At 42.1% G+C, this 18577-nt stretch overlaps 2 protein-coding genes across 2 annotated transcripts; both read right to left on the minus strand.

Annotated features, from left to right (window-relative positions):
- Positions 1 to 5723, minus strand: LOC311222023 (cystatin-A-like; the record flags this gene model as incomplete). Its single annotated transcript, XM_084306101.1, has 3 exons — positions 1 to 135; positions 1738 to 1839; positions 5661 to 5723. 3 exons carry the CDS (start codon positions 5721 to 5723, stop codon positions 7 to 9), a joined length of 294 nt encoding a protein of 97 aa, XP_084162227.1. The 3' UTR covers positions 1 to 6.
- A 5578-nt stretch (positions 5724 to 11301) lies between these two features.
- On the minus strand, positions 11302 to 18524 carry MIX23 (mitochondrial matrix import factor 23). The gene is made up of 5 exons (XM_084306611.1): positions 18450 to 18524; positions 18014 to 18139; positions 17310 to 17456; positions 14257 to 14316; positions 11302 to 11594 (listed from the first exon to the last, which is right to left on the minus strand). The coding sequence occupies exons 1-5, from the start codon at positions 18498 to 18500 to the stop codon at positions 11544 to 11546; spliced, it is 435 nt and encodes a 144-aa protein (XP_084162737.1). The 5' UTR covers positions 18501 to 18524; the 3' UTR covers positions 11302 to 11543.
- Positions 18525 to 18577: the final 53 nt, after the last annotated feature.

Raw genomic sequence — 18577 nt, forward strand, 5'->3', positions numbered from 1 at the left:
CATCGCTCAGAAGTAGTCAAGAGGATCATCTCTGGTTTTGCCAGTTTGATAACTGACAAGGCTGGGACCTTGGTTCTCATGAGGAAGGGCTTGGAACACCCTTAAGTGGACGTAGCCAGTATCAGAATCTTGGACCTAGAAACCAGAACAGTGGGAGAATGAGGATCATGTCTGAAACTAAAAGTAGCTCTTAAATACTTGGAAGAAGATCTTCTCTCAGAAGCTTAAGTTTAGGCATATCTTCACTTCTACTGCAGTGACTCTTACCCAAGTCTGGATGGTAACACGTGGCAGGAGCTACATGGAGAACTCTGTCTCTACGTATCACAGATTGTAATAAAACACATAAAGAACATCAGACAGATGTTAATGGAAAATCAGGACTTCTTGGGGGTAGAAGCACCAGAAGAAACAAAAGGAGAAAGTTTTTGATGGCATTCCATTTAGCTCTTCGAGATCCTTGTCCATCAGCTTCAAACTTCTCGGGACATTTAGAGCAGGAGACAAAAGCCTAAGTCCTAATGGCTCAGAGGTGGGACAAGATGCAGACACCATATCAGCTCCTAGACGGTACAAAAAGATCTATCCAAAACCTTCACATGGTCTTAAGAACAACCCCAGAGATGCCATGACAACTTGAAAGCCAAGATCCCTTGTCTTTCTTACTGCAAACAGGCTCCTGTCTGGACAGACAACATGACATGTCTTTGTGCTTGCACGGATGAGCATGAGTGGCTGAAATCATTTTTAAAATAAACTTGCCTTCCCCTCCACAAAGCCCTCACAAAGATTTCCTACACAGTTGCACAGAATTTCCTGCATACAGAGCCAAATACAACAGGCGCTCAACTCTTAGTGTGTGAGGTCTATGGTATAAAAGGAAGGTTTAATGCCTTAGGCTCTTAAGAGGTCTTTACATGCCTTCTGGTGACTGCAGTGTTGCACTATGTTTGTTGTTGTCTGCATTACATCTCAGCTGTAAATTTGTTGGTAAAATATTAGCAATGTGGAAAATTCCCAAGTGTAAAGAATGGGTCTTGCAACAGAGCTCACTCCAGTTAACGCTAAATTGAAAAACTGTTTCCTATCACTTGCAAAACTTGGAAAGCCGTCATCAGTCACCAGTGCTATAAATTCGTTTTTTAAGTTTGATTGCATATCTGTCTTAACTTCTGAGTAGCTTGGTCATGAGGCTTACAATGGACAGCAGGCAAGTACTTCACACATGTGATTGCCTAGGTCAGCAATAAGCACTAAGGGAAGAAATCTAACTGGGCATGACTTCTGGCTCTACCTCTGCAGCAGATGACACAGAACCAAAGGGTCAACACATGTGCTTGCATATGAAACTAGACAGAAGATTCTGGGCTGCTTGCGTTAAATTTAAAAATTGACTAACTCTCCATCAGATGCTCGGGCTGACCTCAAATTAATCATCGTAAACACTACTGGAGGACACAAGAGGGAATATGAAATCTGCTGCTTTGCCTTGAAAGGCAACAGGACAGCACAGTTCCGGCTAGTTTAGATAATTTGCAACAAGCACAGTGATTTCAGTTTTTATACTTCTATTCTAGAGTAGTGACAGAGGAATTTTATAAGCAGCTAGAGATAGTGTTGATTCTTGTTGGTCCCATCAGGTTGTCTACATTTGCTTCCCTTTCTTGCTATAAGCCACTATGCAAGTCACCTATATTGTTTGACTACAAAATAATCCCTCTTATAACACATACAAACCTTAATGAAGTAGTTTATTCCAGCAACCACCTGCGTCCTATATACTATGGCTTGAAAGGTGCTATATGTTCTGTTTTCCCTGCTTTCAAATTGTGGCTTCACCTGTATAAAGAAAGGGAAAAAATGGTGGTCAAGTTCACATTTAGGCTTTTCTACCACTCCAATTTTCATGTTTCTAAACACGTGCCTGCAATGAAATAACCCAGAACCATCAAAATAATTCAATTTACAACTAAATCTCCAGCCTTCTTTCCTGGTTCAAGTGTTGCCTCCAGCATTCTTTAAAATCACACTAGAATTAGGCTTCCTAATAGATTTTTTTTCTAAAAGCTGCCTAGCTAAACTGTTTCCTCCCAAAAACCAACAACATTCCATGCATAAACATCATAAATTCTTCACTACGTAGCAGTTGCAGATAGTGCAGTTTCAGAAGAAAAAATACTATGTGCTGAAAGCATTTACCCTCTCAGTTCAGGTAGACACGTTTATGTGCAGTATCCAAGTTAAGCCCTGTGAATCTTAAAATATGCACAGTTAAAACATTTACCGACTTTTCATATACATATTAAAAAAATAAAAAATAATAATAAAAAAAAAAAGTAATAAAACAAGTAACTATTTCTCCTGAAAGAAAGCATAGGGAAAGTTTTAAGTTCATTACCCATCACATTGGTATGGCCCTCTGAGGCAAAATATTCCTACAATTCCTACAATTACGAGGCAGGGAATTAGCAGGGGGACATCTGTGAGCAGTGATGGAAGTCTTTCCAGGTTTCTAAGGCATCACAATTTATGTACCAGTGATTGTTTTGCTACAGTTACTTGCATCCAAATTTCCAATAGAAAGGCATTCACTGCAAAAGTAACCAGAAAACTTATTTCTGTCATCTAGAAAGCATAAGCAATCTTTTGCAGGCCGGGTAACAGCCTCTCCTCAGCACATGACACACGTTAATGGCTTGATGCACGGAAGATGCATTCCAGAAGTCGGGCAGCCCAGTGCATAATCACTCAGCAGCCTGCTCAGGCAGTCCCTGGGAGAAGCTCAGCACTCACCACCAGGCTGTTTCACACACAGAACAAATTGCCCTTCCCAGCACACCCACCTACAACTCTTTGCCACTCCCATTCCTTCCTACTGAGCAGGTCCCAAAGAGTGCCCTGGTGACATCCAAATCAACTGTTTTCAGTCAGAAATTATCCAATACCTTCAATTCATCATCCTGAGGCTTCTCTTACTCTCTCACTGTTATCATTTACTGAAGTAACTGCCTTTTGATGTTCATCCAGACTAACGAGGCAGGTTCCATATGGCTGCAATTTCCAACCCTCTTCCAGCTGGCTGGGTCTGGGGGCTTCTAAGGTGCAAAAGTTAACTGTGGCATCTTTAGGTACACTTCATTCCTCTCTCAAGACAAAAGAAAGTCAGCTCTTCCCCTCCCCAGGTTTATGATCTCGCCTGGCCTCTGACCACTATTTCCACACTTGTCATTTATGGACAGAGCCTTCAGTAAATTCAGGCAGGCAAGCACACAGCTTCTTAACCCACAAACGGACAAAGACAACATTTCTAAGCCCTTATGTAACAGCTCCTTAAACCCCAAACATTCCTCAGCTTTAGGCAACAGCTATAAAATAAGGAGACTGGATAAAGAGCATTCCCCAACTCACTAAGGTTTAAAGTACAAATGAGGCAAAAGGTGTAAGTAAATAATTATGTAATCCCAAGAGATGATAGACCTTGAACAAATACAGCTATATATATGGTATATAGGATACTGAGTTATGCAGATGCATAACTTCACTCAAATCATATCAATTGCTCCTTCTCTTAGCAGATCATAAAATTGTATAGAATTGCATCATTAAAGGGTGACACTTACCTAGCCATAAGTACAGGAGGGCTGCCCCACCATAACGTTTGCCTTCACAAGAACATTATCCTTAGAGAACTATATCAAAGGCTCTGCAGTGGGGCATGAGCTTTTTCAAAGGCAAATGGCCCGCAAAGGGGAGGGCTGAGAGAAGCAGCAGGGACACCCCTCTCTCACCCTCAGCAGAAGGCAGAAATTTCACCTTGCAGAAAATTAAGAGCGAAGAATAATTTGCTTTCATTTTCCTGAACTTACTGAGAATAGAAGAGCACCAAAAATTAGATCAGTCCTCTTCTGGAATCAAACCGAATGCCACTACATTCACATTTCAGATTCTGAATTTGTCCAGGACTTTGTGAACATTAGCACACATTGAAACAAACTTTTACATTTTAAGGTGCATTTGTTGCCCACTGACCACCAGGCACAAGGTTTCATACTTGCTGTGCACTGCAATAGGGTAGGATTTTGATCACCCATAGCACAGCCCAGCATTAAAAACACAGCTCTGGTATGCTACAGTGCCCTAGCACTGTTCGAAGAAGGCCTTTAACACATTTAACACACCCATTGGTGAAACCTCACAGCCTTCAGCTGTCTGGAGACATTGCCCTCCCTCTCTTACACGTGAAGAAACCACAACTGCAAATACACAAAGGTACCACAAACCCTGGCATCATTCTGTGGTCTTCATCTGTCTGTGGTCTTCTCTCTGTGCGTAAAAAGGAGTTCGTGATCTATGCAAGTGCTGCTTGCTAAACCACATCTGTCAGCATAGGAGGAACAGTAATCCTGCTCCTGAGCAATTAAATCCATGTCCCACAGACAAATTTAGATAACCCTTTTCCCTCCTGTTCTGCAAACTATCTCTCCTCTGACTAGCCTGTTAGCATCAGCCACCAGCACACACACCAACTCTCCCCCATCTATATGTACAACTACAATGACAGCCCCAGTCTGCCTGTTTTACAGGGATCTCCTGGTTGCAATGCCTCTCCACACAAACAACCCAGCTCACCTCAGTCTGGCTCCACCATTGCCTGCTGTTAGCCTACAGGCTCACAGGAAACACAAAACAGTGCTGGTGGAAATGCTGTCCACTATGGCACAGCAAAGGAGAGCTTGGAGCCCTGTGCATGCAGCAGTGTGCAGCAGTGTCAGCCAACATCTTCAGCCCCACTACTTCTTCTGTTTCCTCAAGTAGGGCATAAATTATACTTTGTACAGGTGCCAAAGAAGGAAGAGCTCGACCCTTCAGAGTTGTGAAGGTGAAGGGGATTGCTAGGATGGCTTGGAACACCAGATGGGAGGTATGAAAGGAGCTTTCCCATGCCACATTGCCCCCCTCCTGCTCCTCAATGGGTGCTCTCTACGTTTTAGAGTTGCCGCACCACAGAGCATTAGAGAGCATCTCCAGAGGTGTTGTCAACACTGGTGCTTCCAGGAAGGCACCACTCACTGCCTGTAACTACTCACTTTGGCAACTCAGAAGAGGTTTGGCAACTGCTCTCACCCTGTCCACCTTGTGCCAAGCTTGCCTTGCCCTGCGGGCTCAACAGCAGCCCCTGCACCACAGCTGTTATCTCTAGAAAGCACTAGATGCCAGGAAATTTAGTTACACGGCTATTTAGTTATGCCATGTCCTGCATATAGTTTTTTTTTCCCACATACACTGCACATGGCTTGTCCTGTCCACATCCTTCAGTGATTAATTTTGAATTAATCACCTTTTGAATTAATTCAGTCAGGTAAAATCTTCTCCCTTCAGATATATTGACATCAGTGCTGGCACAGTAGAGTTGGTCTTTTAACTGTACTCAAAGATTAAGTGAAGGTAGCCAGTACTATGCCTGCCTATGGACAAGGATTAAGAGAAGTGATTTGGGTTTGTCTTACTTGCACAGTGCCCACGCAGAACGCTGAGAAAAATACTTCCTGGCAAGGGCATTTTCTTCTCTTTCAACACTCAGTATCACCACCTGGTCTCCCAGCCTTCGCACAACATTCACCCTTCACACAGACTTCATCTTTAGATAGGTTGCAACTCACCTGGTCAACAATATGCTGGACTTCTGGAGTAGCAGGCTTAGTTTCAGATAAGCCCCCAGTCATGACAGGCAACATCTCCGAAATGATGGGTGGTTCTAAGGAGGGAAGTCCAGAGTAGTCTGAGAAGAGTCACCAGGCACCTCGTATATATACACAGACACATGTGTCATGGGATCATGTGACTTTTAACATATGGAACCTACCACTACCAAAGTGGAGGAGGAGAAAAATGCTGAGAACAGGGGCAAAAAGCCATGTAAAGCACTAATGATATTAATAGCAACTATAAAGAGCACATTAAAATCTTATGTGAATAAAGTCTCCACGTCAGTTAGAAAAGTAAACGATATTCTCCCGCCATCCATACCTTAAGATAGTTGGTTAGGGCTGAAACTAGAACCTCTTGTCTCTCCACCCACATGCAGGTGACTAGTCCATACACTCAGGAAATGCATCAAAACCACACCCAGCATTTCCCAACACATTTAATATCAGAAGAAAGCGTTCAGCAATTTCCTTAGTGCAGGCCCCATTCTACTTGAAATTGTATTGTCTCAATATCCTTCCAGGTGAGAAAGGAACAGATTTTGTTTTACATGCAGTGACTTTACATACTTCTGCCTGACCAGAAAGATGCAGAGGCAAAATTCAGAAGGGGAAAAAATTAAGTCCTTGGCTCAAGTAAATACTGCAAGTTAGTTAATTCTGTTCCTTTCCCATCAAACCTGTAGTTAGTTGCATTCAGACAATCAAGATAAAAATTCAATATGTGGTACCATTTATGCTTTTCTTGAAACTCTGGTGTCAGTTTCCTGGTTATTGACCTCCTCACAGGTAACAAGCAATGCAACAGACTGCAAACACATACTTCATGTCTAACTTCAAGGCCAAAAGAGACTTGAAAAGAGCTTTTCTTGGCACAAAGAGCTTGAGATTGAGAAACTAGGGCTGACAGGACTAAATCCAACAGTACACAGATCAAGATAGGGGCGTGTTACAGATAAGGATGTTGCAGAATTCTCCAGAACTGTTATGTAACTGGATGAAAGCCATATGAGGAAAAACTGCTGTCCTAATACCACTTCCTGAACAAAGTGAAAAACATTCACAGTTCTTAGGAATAAAGGGAGTGGCGGGTATTGGAAGTTTCCCGTTTTCTCTCAATTCATCACACCAGATGAGGAGATCCTCACAGCCCCGTTCATAGAGGGAACGACAATTCAAGCCAATGAGCTCAGCCTCTTTCTTTTGTACAAGACATTGCTGATTCACTCAAGCACTGATCGTCTTCTGCCACATTCCTACCACGTGTCTCATTCACACAGCAAGACAGATGAGCTAGATAACTGGGAGAGCCAGCTCACCACGCTGAGGCCACAAGTCACAGAGTACATCCAATAACAGCACAGCACCTGGGCTAAACAAAGCCAGTTTAGAAATTTCTCCACTCACCGGGACGCAGATCTCACTAATGCCCTTGGAAGGTATTCTGATACGGTTCCCAAAGCAACACAACCCTTCTGAAGAACTCTTGCTTCTGATTAGTAAGAAATGCACTGAGTACAAAGACCAGAAGAGTTACATTATAACCTCAGGAAGACTGTAGGAGTGAAACTAAAGACACTGATGTTGTGTGGAAGTCATTCATTGGACTCCACATTTCTGGGTTTGTTGGGTTTTGACTTCAAAAATTTTGTCTCAAAATGCAGTGGTACATCTAACGCTGGCATGCAGTGCTCTATTCTTGCACATGTAGCTCACTAAGTCATTTTTAAATGCTGACATTTCACAAACTTGTTAATCAGCGGCAACGGGCTATCCAAGGCAATCTAAACCTCTCTCCATGAAGCTTTGGATGCGATGAAACAGCATTTGGAATGCTGCCTTGAAAAAAAAAAGCCATCCTCATTACATCTCTTGCAGAACATTGACAATTTTGACCACATCTCCACTTCAGCGTATGTGACACGTTTGATGTTACATACCATTCCAGCCCATGCTCAGCATTTGCCCAGACTGCAGTTTTTCTTCACGTAAATGTTCTGCTGTAAGCTTTGAGAATCTGTGCTGGAAGAACAGCAATACTGTTCTATATAACTTTAAAGCTGGGTAGCATCTTCTACTTATTCAGCTAACGAAGAAAAAACTTTGCAGCATGTACACCACTACTCTCTGGTTCTATGCAAGCAATTTTAAGTAGTAAACAGAAGCTGTAGTCAATAAAAGTAACAGTACAGTAACAACAACAACAAAAAAAGAATCTAAACCCTAGGATTAGGTATTTATGAGTTATTTTAAAAAAGAAATGAAGCCATCTCCATAGAAATGATAGGGACATCTAAGGGAGTATGTCAGTCCTGTGGTTGCACGGTGATAAGACATGACTAATCTTGACTGGATGAAATGACACATGGTCTGCACCAAATATCATCAGCTGTGAAAGGAAAGCAGTCCTCCATCTGCTGACTGAGGATCTAGTTGGCATCATCACAGCTTCTCATTAAAGTGCTTTTACTTGCAAGTATTTGTTGGGTCCAGTGTTTGATACACGTGACGTCAAGAGGCCCAGTAATTTTGTGCCTACCTTGATGGCAAAGTTGAAAGAGAATTCAATCGCAGACCAAGCAAGATCCCAGAATGAAGAGGAGTCACTAGATACAGACAGTATTTTATCTACACTCATTTAGCGTGGCCCACAGCTCACACCAGTACTGCTTATATTCCACCACAAAACATCTCACCTCACAGACAGCACGTGTGCACCTGCAGCCCAGAAAGCCAACCATGTCCTGGGCTCCATTAAAAGCAGTGTGGCCAGCAAGTTGAGGGAGGTGATCCTCCTCCTCTGCTCTGCTCTCGTGAGACCCCACCTGGAGGGCTGTGTTCAGCTCTGGGGCCCCCAGCACAAGGACATGGAGCTATTAGGACATGTCCAGAAGAAGGCCACAAAGATTATCAAGGGGCTGGAGCACCTTTCCTATGAAGACAGGCTGAGGGAGTTGGGGTTGTTGGAGTCAGAGAAGAGAATGCTGCAGGGAGACCTTATAGCAGCCTTCCAGTACCTAAAGGGGGCCTGCAAGAAAGCTGGGAAGGGACTTTTTGTCAGGGAGTGTAGTGATGGGACAAGGAGTACCAGATTTAAACTAAAAGAGGGTAGGTTTAGATTACATGTAAGGGGGTAATTCTTTACTACAAGGGTGGTGAGGCCCTGGAACAGCTTGCCCAGAGAAGCTGTGGATGCCCCATCCCTGGAGGTGTTCAAGGCCAGGCCGGATGGGGCTTTGGGCAGCCTGTCTGGTGGTAGGTGTCCCTGCCCATGGCAGGGGGGATGGAATTAGATGATCTTTAAGGTGCCTTCCAACCCAAACCATTCTATGATTTTATGACAGATCTTAACTATCAAAAGATGGTAAAGCTTTTCCTCCTTTCCCATGCCCCAAAGCATGACATGCAATTCCAGTTACTCACCTTAGTGTTCCACTAAGCTCAAGAGCATTCAAACAGCCTCTGATCCATGCCATTTGCCATATGCTGTAAGAGATAGCCCTCTGCACTCAGAGCAGACCAAACAGAGTAATTCAACTTTTTAGTACAACCCTTTGTATGTGACAAGCTGTAAATAACTGGACAGCACCAAACAGGGACTTAAAAATCTTTTTAGGGTTCAGAATCTTTACCATATACAGGCTTATATAGATCTACTTGCTTAGCTTTATATTCAAATGAAAAATTGCATTAGAGGTTGCTTTTTTTTTTCCCTTAGATCTCTCCCAATTAATGCTAAGCTGCACTACCAGAAAAACAAACAAATAAACAACCCCCTCCCTCCCACCCTCCCCCCAAAAAAAAAAGTCCTACAAATGTATCCCATCCATACAGGTCACTTCTCACAGCATCTGCTTAGCTGAAGTTCTCACACAACTGTTGAGCAGACATCTGGATGGATAAAGGAAGACAGTGATTAATTCCCATTAGAATCTCGAGTTTCTACTGATATACAACAAAAGTTTAATTATTTCAGAGATATTAATGCTACCTTATACGCACTGGCAGAAATTTGTATCATACAACTGGCTTAAAAGGACTGCAGCTGTAGACCCAGACCCTGGAGAGAACAAATATTTTAGGCACTTACATTAGGTGCCAGCCTTAGAGCAGTGACTTTGAAATTAAAACTAACTATTCTCAGCATTTGATTAACGGACCATCTCCTGTGGAAATCAGGTTACTGGCAATTCAGCCCACAGTTCTGAGAAGTACTTGACTTCCACTTTGCTTTAATATTAAAGAAAAAACACTAATAAGGATTTATCAGTGTAATAGCAAACTTTTTTTCCCCTTGCTTTCATACTTGCAGAAAAACAATGAATACTTCAAGAGGGAAATGAGAGCTTCATTCAATCAGAGTAAAGCTCTGCTTAGAGCAGTTACAATACCTTAAGGTTTTTTGTTTGTTTGTTTGTTTGTTTTTTAAGAAAAAAAGTGTTTCAATATTAGCATTTACACCCTTAAAGAATTAAAATAGATTTCTACTTCATTCTCAAAAAAAAAAGTGTGTCTAAATGACACCACAACCACCACGTTGTCTAAAAAAACAAAGGTGACCATGTAGTCTAAGGATCTCTACTGGACAAATGACTATGGAGATGATACTACAAAGTTCTTTGCAATTTTCAGTGACACAAAGACATTCCTCCAGCTACTTCCTACTCACCCTATGTGCAAAGCTTTTAAGGACATGAGAGTACGCAGTCATTTCAGTAGTGTAACTGAATTCCAAAGTGTTTACGAGATGGTGCCTGTACTTTTAAGGCTCTGATCAATGTTGTTTGGTTTTTTTTTAAGCATTATTACTCTAACAGAAACAGCTGGTAAGCAAGCAGTCCATTTGACTTGTCAGTCAGAGTTAGTAAAAAAAATAAATAAATAAATAAAGTAAAAAATAAAGATATAATCACAGCAATTTCACTTTAGTCATATTTTTCCAGTTTTAAATGATGCTTTCTTTGCTGTACTACTGCAGGGGTGTTATATTTAAAGCTTTCTAAATACAATACAAAAAGCAGATTCAGCAGTATCAGGTATGCACAGCTATTTTCTCTAGATATAATTCACCTACAGAACTAATTTTTTAGAAAAAGGGGTGGAATAGGGACACTAGAGTTAGCTGTCTCCTTCCTAAATGCTGTTCAAATGCATGTTTTCATTTCCAACACAAAGTAGTTTTAATCAACTCCACATTCTGTGTTAAAAAAAAAAAAAAAAAATCCAGAGCATGGTAACAAAGGTGTTACAGCAGCTGCAACAGATGCTGCCTGTCAGCATTAGGGAAGTCAAAGGAAACTTGTATCCACAGGCAGGGTTTGAATCAATGTTGCTAGTGTTGAGTAGTTCAAAAGAAGGCTGGTGGCTTATTACTTTGATGAGTGCTGAAACTATGGTTGCTTATCATTCTGCAATGTTTATTTCCTTGTGAATTTTTGCACCATGTTCAATGACTGCTTACCAAGCACCAGTTCTGGGAAAACCCTGTCCACACTGCTCAGAGTTGTTTGTTTGTTTTTTTTTAAACAAACAAAAGCCCAACACTTTCTTCCCCTCTTGGGCTCCTGAAGCTTTGAAGTTTAAGAAAGATACCACATTCCATTTGAAAATTATTTTAATACTATAAAACTCATTTGTTCACATATTTTGTACAAAAGATGAGTTGTTTTCTCTTAATTAGAGGAGAATTATTTAAATTGAGATTCCAGCTAGAGTAGGTCCAAAACAAAACGGGACTGGGTTCTCCTGGCTCTGGAGGGTCCCAGTTCAGCTCGCCCAAGGTCTCTTTCCAGTTTGGCTCTCTTGGTTATGGACCACCTTGATGGAAAGTACTTAACATCATTGACTCTTCGGAGGCTTGTAATGAATTCGGCAACGTTCATTAAATACCTGAGACAGCAAAACAGAAGAGCAAAAGTGAGTAAGTCCATGTCTATGGGATAACCTGATCTTCAGAGCTAGTTCAGGCAACTGTCTCCTCCTGTAGCACCCACTCTGAGGTGCCCAGCCCTGCTGTACCAATAAATGGTACTTACCAAGGCATCTGTCTCCATTCACTTTCTCTCCTGGCTTTACTGAATCCAAAGCTTGCAGCCTGGTGCTGGGGGACTGACTGCACAGCACTAACAGTATTCTCCCTCAGATAGGGCAGACATAATCCCGGTGGTCTGTCACTACCAAGGATGCTGAAGCTTTTGGTTGATTGGTTGGTGGGAGATTTTGTTGTTGCTGTTCTAAAGAGGGAGGGAAAAGACCAGCAGAAGGATCCTGACCAGCTGTGTTTTGTTAAGTTCACTGTGGCATTGAAACTGGGACATCGCGTTCTTCTCTTTCCTGAGCAAACACACTTTACATTGTTGGGACAGCTAAAAAGAAGTGCAAGTATGTGTTCTTGGAAGCAGCGGTCTTGTTTTTAATTATTTGACTGGGGATGCTGATGTTGCCAGCATCCCCTCAGAAAGGGCACGCTGCTCTCGCCGCATTCACCTTTCTCTGGGTAAAATTTATCACAGAGCCAAAACCTGAAGATCATTTTCATTTAGCTCAAACTTGCAGACCTCGTCAAACAGCCTGCTTAACCTGATGTGGGCCAGTCATTAAATTACAGCAGTTTTAATCAAAAGCACCACACACAGACTCACACCAAAGTTACTGGGGCTGTTTTCACGGGATTTAGTTATTTAAAGTTTTGGCGCCAAACTATCCCGCACACGTCCTGGAGTGTAGCACGAGCTCCACCTAGCACCAAGCTGAGGCACTGGTGGTTATTAGGTCCACCAGCAGCACTCCCACAACGATGTATTTTGCCAGGGTATCCAGGTACTTTTCAGATCTCCAAACGCCTTTGATGTTGAGGATGTCAAGTTGTGTTAAGTCTCCCTTAGGCTTCACATGCAAAGTGACTGCTCTTGTCATCTTGGGGAAGTAACGTGTTTTATTTAAAATGTTATTTGAAAGTTTATCTTCCTAGAATTGTCTACTTTTGCAACTGATCTCCTTATTCAGCACCAATGGCAAACTTCAACAAAAGCGAGGTGTGCAGCATGCCTTAGTTATGCATTTATACCTAACAATTTTTAAGTAATCTTTGACTTATCAAATTTGGTTCACTTTAAGAAAGACACATTACAAACTAATTCGCATTAAAGAAAAAATGGAAGTTGTGATATAACCTATTTCACATGCACACACAGCCTGTCTCACTACATTCCCACATGCAATGGAAAGCTCTGGATGAGTTAGGAGCATGTAAAGACCTGAAATCAGGTAACTGATAGAAGGAAACAGCAGAAATCAACAGTCAACAAAAAATTTCCTATTCAGAAGCATTTTAATACTAGGAAGATTGTTCCGCTTCTGTCCAAGTCATTTAATATGACTGTCATAAAGGGTACTGGAAATACACTTTAAGCCACTGTAAGGCCAGCTCTCTCACATCAAACAACATACCAAAAAAAAAAAAAATTTCAATTTCCAGCTTGCTATCACGCAAACTTTGAAAGCATCATTATCAGTATCTCTTTAGACCATGAAAGACCAATATTACCATCTTACTAACACTGCCTCCTACTTTTAGGATCATCTACCCACAGATCTCAGTGTGTTGCTCAGTCCAATTAACTCCTATAGTCTACCTGTGAAGTATTACTTTTTTCAGACAAAAAACCACTGTCCAAGATACCCTAAAATGCATGTTGCTACGTAAAAGTTTGATTTTGATGTCTTATGTAGTAATACAAAACACTCTGCTGATAAAGGTGATATATCGAGACTAATGCAAATGTGTTATTTTGGAACCCAATTCACCCTACGCCTTTTTAAAATAAAACTGACAGTAGAGTTGCCATGAAATGTTCGCCACTGGTGGCCTGTAGTGCATTGTTAAAGATAGAGCATTTCTGAGTTTTATCCAAACTGGCTCTAAATTCATTAAACTTAATGCACTAATTAATTAAGGGCATGACTAGCTTTTTCTCTTTTAGCTTTTTCCATTCGGTATTGACTGGGAAACCCTTTAAACACTCATCTGTTCAGTCTCCATGGTGCTCCATTACGGTGACTAGACCTCCAAGAACACCCAAGACTTAAAGCTCTATTGCATTTATCCTGATGCAAACTTCAGGGCTAAAATCCTAAAGCAGAGATTAAGAAAGGAGCTGCAGCAAGTGTTAGCTCTCTGCAAAAAAATCTTTTACATTTAGCAAGGGAACGAGGTTACTTATGCAGAATTGAGAACTCTAGAAAGCTAGGACAAAGCACAAAATCGTGCTAGAAGTGAAATGCTGCAGCAAGAGAATATGCAGGGAGTACTTCACAGTCCCTCCTCCCCACTGAACCAGCCACATTTCTTCCCTTCACAGTGCAACTGAGAAGCTTTGGTGTCTGCTTGTACAAATAGGAAAATGACCAAGCGCTTTCCCTACTTTCCCCAGTGCTGCCCTCACCTATCTCTAGTCCACCTGCCTCCTAAGGCATCAGTCCCACACCTGCAGCGCAGGACAGTTCAAACCCACGGCAAAGAACAACAACACTTTGGTAAATGACTGAGTACCTTCCAACTTCTGTCGTTTACCACTTCTTCGACGTTCAGCTCCGACTGCATCAATTTCAACTGCAGAGAATAATAGACAAAGAAACAGGTTAAAGCCAGTACCAGGTGTGCATCCCATCCAATGGTACAAACTGAAGGCGGTCATCCTGAAAGCCTGGTCCCTCCATTCAGCCAATGCTTTGGGTATGCTAGAGTTGTCCACAAGATGCACTGTGAAGGCAGACTTGCAATGCAAGCCTTGCAGAAATAGCTACTGGTTACTAATTCTCCACTTTTAAATATTGCCCATCAAGACTTGCCAGCATTTAGCTGATTAACCTTCACGGCTTCACCAACAAAAATAACGATGCCAAATTCAAGCACTCAGCACAGGGAATGGTAGTGCTAGGGTTAGCTTTGCAGGCTGGAGTTCTCATTCTTCCACACATGCATTATTAGAGTCAAATAGGACAGCTGGCAACAAAACTATGATGGAAATCAATCAGATTCTTGATTTAGGATTAAGATCACGAAGACACCCCCTCTGCTTTCTTTGCCATCTACTCTGTGTACTGACCAAAAAAGGATCTACAAGAACAGATCATATATGTTCATGTTCTCTGAACCATTTACTATGGTACGTGATCACAGTAGGACAAATCAGATTTACATAGATCCAAGAAATGCCACAATAAGCAGTACTTGAGCACTCGCTCAATCCGTGAGAACTTTTTTTCACCTCTGTTAGTAACTCCAAGGGGCACTCGTGACAGCTGCGTTCAGATGACCTGTGGGAATTTGACCCTGCCACACGTTCCAGAAGCAGTAGTAGAGGACTTAAAGCCCAACTGCCATTTATGCCTATGTTTGGGATTTATTTTTGTTGGAGTTTTAGACTCTAGAATGAATAAATTTTAAGTATGTGGCTCTAATTCGAGAGCTGGTGAACAAATACAAACCAAGAGGGCAATTACATTAAAAAAAAAAAAAAAAACTCCAAGCAGGATGTCCAGACACACACAGCTTATATAGGTGTTGGATGAGCTTTTACCTACTCAAAAGGACTCCAAACTGTTTGAAATAATAACCCAGCATTAACAGGGTTGCTAGATGACCAGCATTAGTCTCTATAAAACAACTGGAGATCTTGAACATTTCAAAGAAGGGCTTTTCCTGCTGGAATACATGAATAGGTTTACAGTTGCCAGCATCGTCACATAACTCAGCTTTGACACCAAGCCTCAGCAAAACTACTATTCAGCCTGTTGCTCAGGGTTACAGACCCAAACAGGAGTGCAATCAGAGTTAATCAACAAGGCTATACAGGTGTTTGTTTGTTTCTAAATTTGCATTTTTTTCCCCTCTCCTCCTAAAAATATACTCCAATGTTTTTTAGCAGGCCCCACTAATTCACTTCATAAAGCTAATACTTGTTAAGCTATATGTTTTGAACTTGGAGAACTAATTTGGGTGGCTATGACATTTCATATAAAAGATATGACATTTCATATAAAAGAAATAAGATGATACCAAATTAATACAATAATCTAATGATAGTTTTATGTAAGTGACCTGAAAGAATTGACTGCTAGACCCACACAGCTCCAAGGTTTTTTAAGCAGTGACCTAGAAGCAGTAACTTTATACAAAGTCCTCCATTTTGTACCATTAACAGTATGCAAAAAGTATAAAGAACAGACCTGTATTTCTAACAAATATATATTTAAAATGAGTAATCTTAACTGTAGGGCATATTCTCCCAAGAGAGCTTATTTGAGTTCCAGAAAAAAAAAAAAAAAAATGAACTCATGAAGAAGGAAAAGAAAAAAGTAGAAATGGAGAAGAAACCACTCTCAAAATCACGTGCAAATTTGAGGTCATCTGATCAAAGGACTTCTGGGATGTTTCCAAATTACAGATTTCTTTTAATTGGACGTGATTTCAAATGTTATTAAGCATTATCATTAAGATTCTCCTATTGCTTTTATCAGTAGGTTTCAGGCTCAGTAACTAAGTGATTTAAAGAATTGACTCTGGAAAAAAAAAGAAAAAAACTTATAGGAAATATTAAGCTATCATTTCAGCAGACCAAAAGTAATATGGATGCTTATTAGAAGTTCTGTAACTTAGGCTTTAAGAACAAAACCACTTGCCTGCCATTTGGTTCTTTAAATCTGAGCTCACAACAGAGGACTTCTCTGAGAGCATGTCAAACATGCTCAATGCCTGGGAAAATCAGTAGCTAGTTTGTGAACCCCTGAACTCAAGTCATCTCTCCAGAAAGCTCTTCGATTACAACTGCATCAGCATTCAAGTGCTCTGCAAAAGACCACTTCTTTCCACTTCTGACAGTCCATCTAATTCACCTCTGGTGAATTCGCTTTCCATCCAGAGGCCATAAGGTTGAGAAGGTTTGAACATTAAAATTCCTTGTGCAAACCCAGAAATCACTCTCACAGCATAAAAGCTAAACACTAAACAACAACAAAAAAAATGGCTTAAGTGGAATTCAAGGTTGACTAACAGCTCCTCACAGTGGACAGCAACTCCAGTTAATACACTGAGTAAGAATAATGCTTCTCAGGGTGATGTTGAATAAGGACAGCTTTAAGTCTGTATAACTGTGTGGTGCAAGAGACAAACACGAAAGACATTTCATTATCTTCTAGTGTTTGCATCTTGGCACACATCCACCATTTGCAGATAGACTACTTTTCACAAAATCTCAAAAAAGGCAAAAGGAACCTTTGGGCATTTGAAGAGAATAAACAAGCCCCAGTTGAGTTGTACACTAAGTGGAGTTAGTCAGTGAAAGTTAGAGTCCACTCTGGAAGAGCACGCATGTTTTGCCATGCATTTGTGTAACAGAATCTCTAAAAATGTTCAATTTACAGGATAAAAGCAGTTCTGTTCTGAGTGCCAGGGAAAACACCACTCACAAACCCATCTGACAAGAACCCAGGACAACACTTAAGTCAGAACCCCCTTCAGGTTCCCTCCATCACAGATATCTTTCAAGTTGGGAAAGACTCACTCTGACTTCTAAGTGACCACACAAAATCCCCACCACTCACCTTTGTCTGCTCTTTCCTGAGTTGCTTTAATAACGCTACGTCATCTTGTGCCTTTTCCCTCTCTTCTCTGAGAGTTTTCACTACACTGGAAGTCTGAGCGATGCAGTTTTTGATGATTCTCTCTCTGTTGGTGTGAGCTTCCATCAGCTAAGTGGGGATGAGACAAAGTCACAACAACTAGGTCAACTACCCAAGGGAGAAAAAAAAAAAAAAAAAGAAAAAAAAAAAAAAGCTCTGAGTTACAATCTGAGTTACATATTTAAGAGACTTTCTGAAGTTAAGGCATTGCTATGCCTGCAGAACTCCCTTTGACTCTATAATCTACAGGGAAGCAATGTTGCTTTGAGCAGTAGTTACCGACGTGGACTGATGGTAAAAGTCAAAGATACACGATAAGAGTCTTTGACTTTTGGACCACAAAAGTGCGCCAGCATCCATTCTTAAAAGAAAGTGGGGTGTCTGCAGTACACCTCAAAGGACTGGTATTGCAGGACAAGCAAGTCCACAGCATGGTTTAAGAGTGAAGTAGCTTTCGCATGCATGTGGTTTAGCTACGTAGGGAAGTCAGGCGTGCCATTATGAATGCATAAAGCATGGTGCATCAAGGGTGTTTTCCTTAGAAAAGGAGGCATGCAGCTTTAGCGGCTAACGAACAGAGCAAAAACTCGGAAAATAAGTCGGAGGTTAAAGAAACAGACACTTACAGACTGGTAGAGCGCTTTACACGTCTGGCTGGCGTCGACTTTCCCGACGAAGGAGGCCGTAGGAATCGTAGTGTTCAGCTCGTGGACGATCCTGTCGTCGATCGTCCTCATCACCCTGAGCAACTCCTGCATCAAATAACAATATAAATAAATAAATAAATAAATAAATAAATACATGCTTATGCAGCCCGGGCCACGAAGGGCAGGCGGGCGCCCCTCAGGGCGTCCCAGCGGCCTGCTGCGCCCCCTGCCTGCCCCACACACACGGCCGGGGGCTGCCGCCGGGCGACCCGAGCGAGGGCCGGGAAGACCGAGGAGGGACCGAGGGGGCACCAGAGGGGGCAGCCCGGGCGGCCACGCGTGGCGACGACCCCCGGCGGGGAGAGGAGGAGGCCCGCAGGCCCGGCCCGGCCCCCCCGCGCCCCGCTCTCGCTACCTGGAACTCGGCGAAGTCCTCGCAGCCCGCCGCGCTGCTGGGCGCCGCCATATTGGCAAGGCCGAGGGCGGAGCGGGGGCCGGGACCGGGGCGGCACCGGGCGGGGACGGGGAGCGGGGAACGGGGAG

The sequence above is a fragment of the Netta rufina genome (assembly GCF_964035555.1).
Source record: "Netta rufina genome assembly, chromosome: 1".
In the NCBI taxonomy this organism is placed as follows: domain Eukaryota; kingdom Metazoa; phylum Chordata; class Aves; order Anseriformes; family Anatidae; genus Netta; species Netta rufina.

Bases quoted from the DNA above. Each gene is read 5' to 3' on its own strand.
- MIX23 (XM_084306611.1), bottom strand. From the start codon at position 18,500: ATGGCGGCGCCCAGCAGCGCGGCGGGCTGCGAGGACTTCGCCGAGTTC. The intron at 14,317-17,309 runs GTGAGTGGTGGG...TATTCTCTGCAG, and splicing joins TCAGGAAAGAGCAGACAAAG to TTGAAATTGATGCAGTCGGA. The intron at 11,595-14,256 runs GTACTCAGTCAT...TTGCTGTCTCAG, and splicing joins TAAACGACAGAAGTTGGAAG to GTATTTAATGAACGTTGCCG.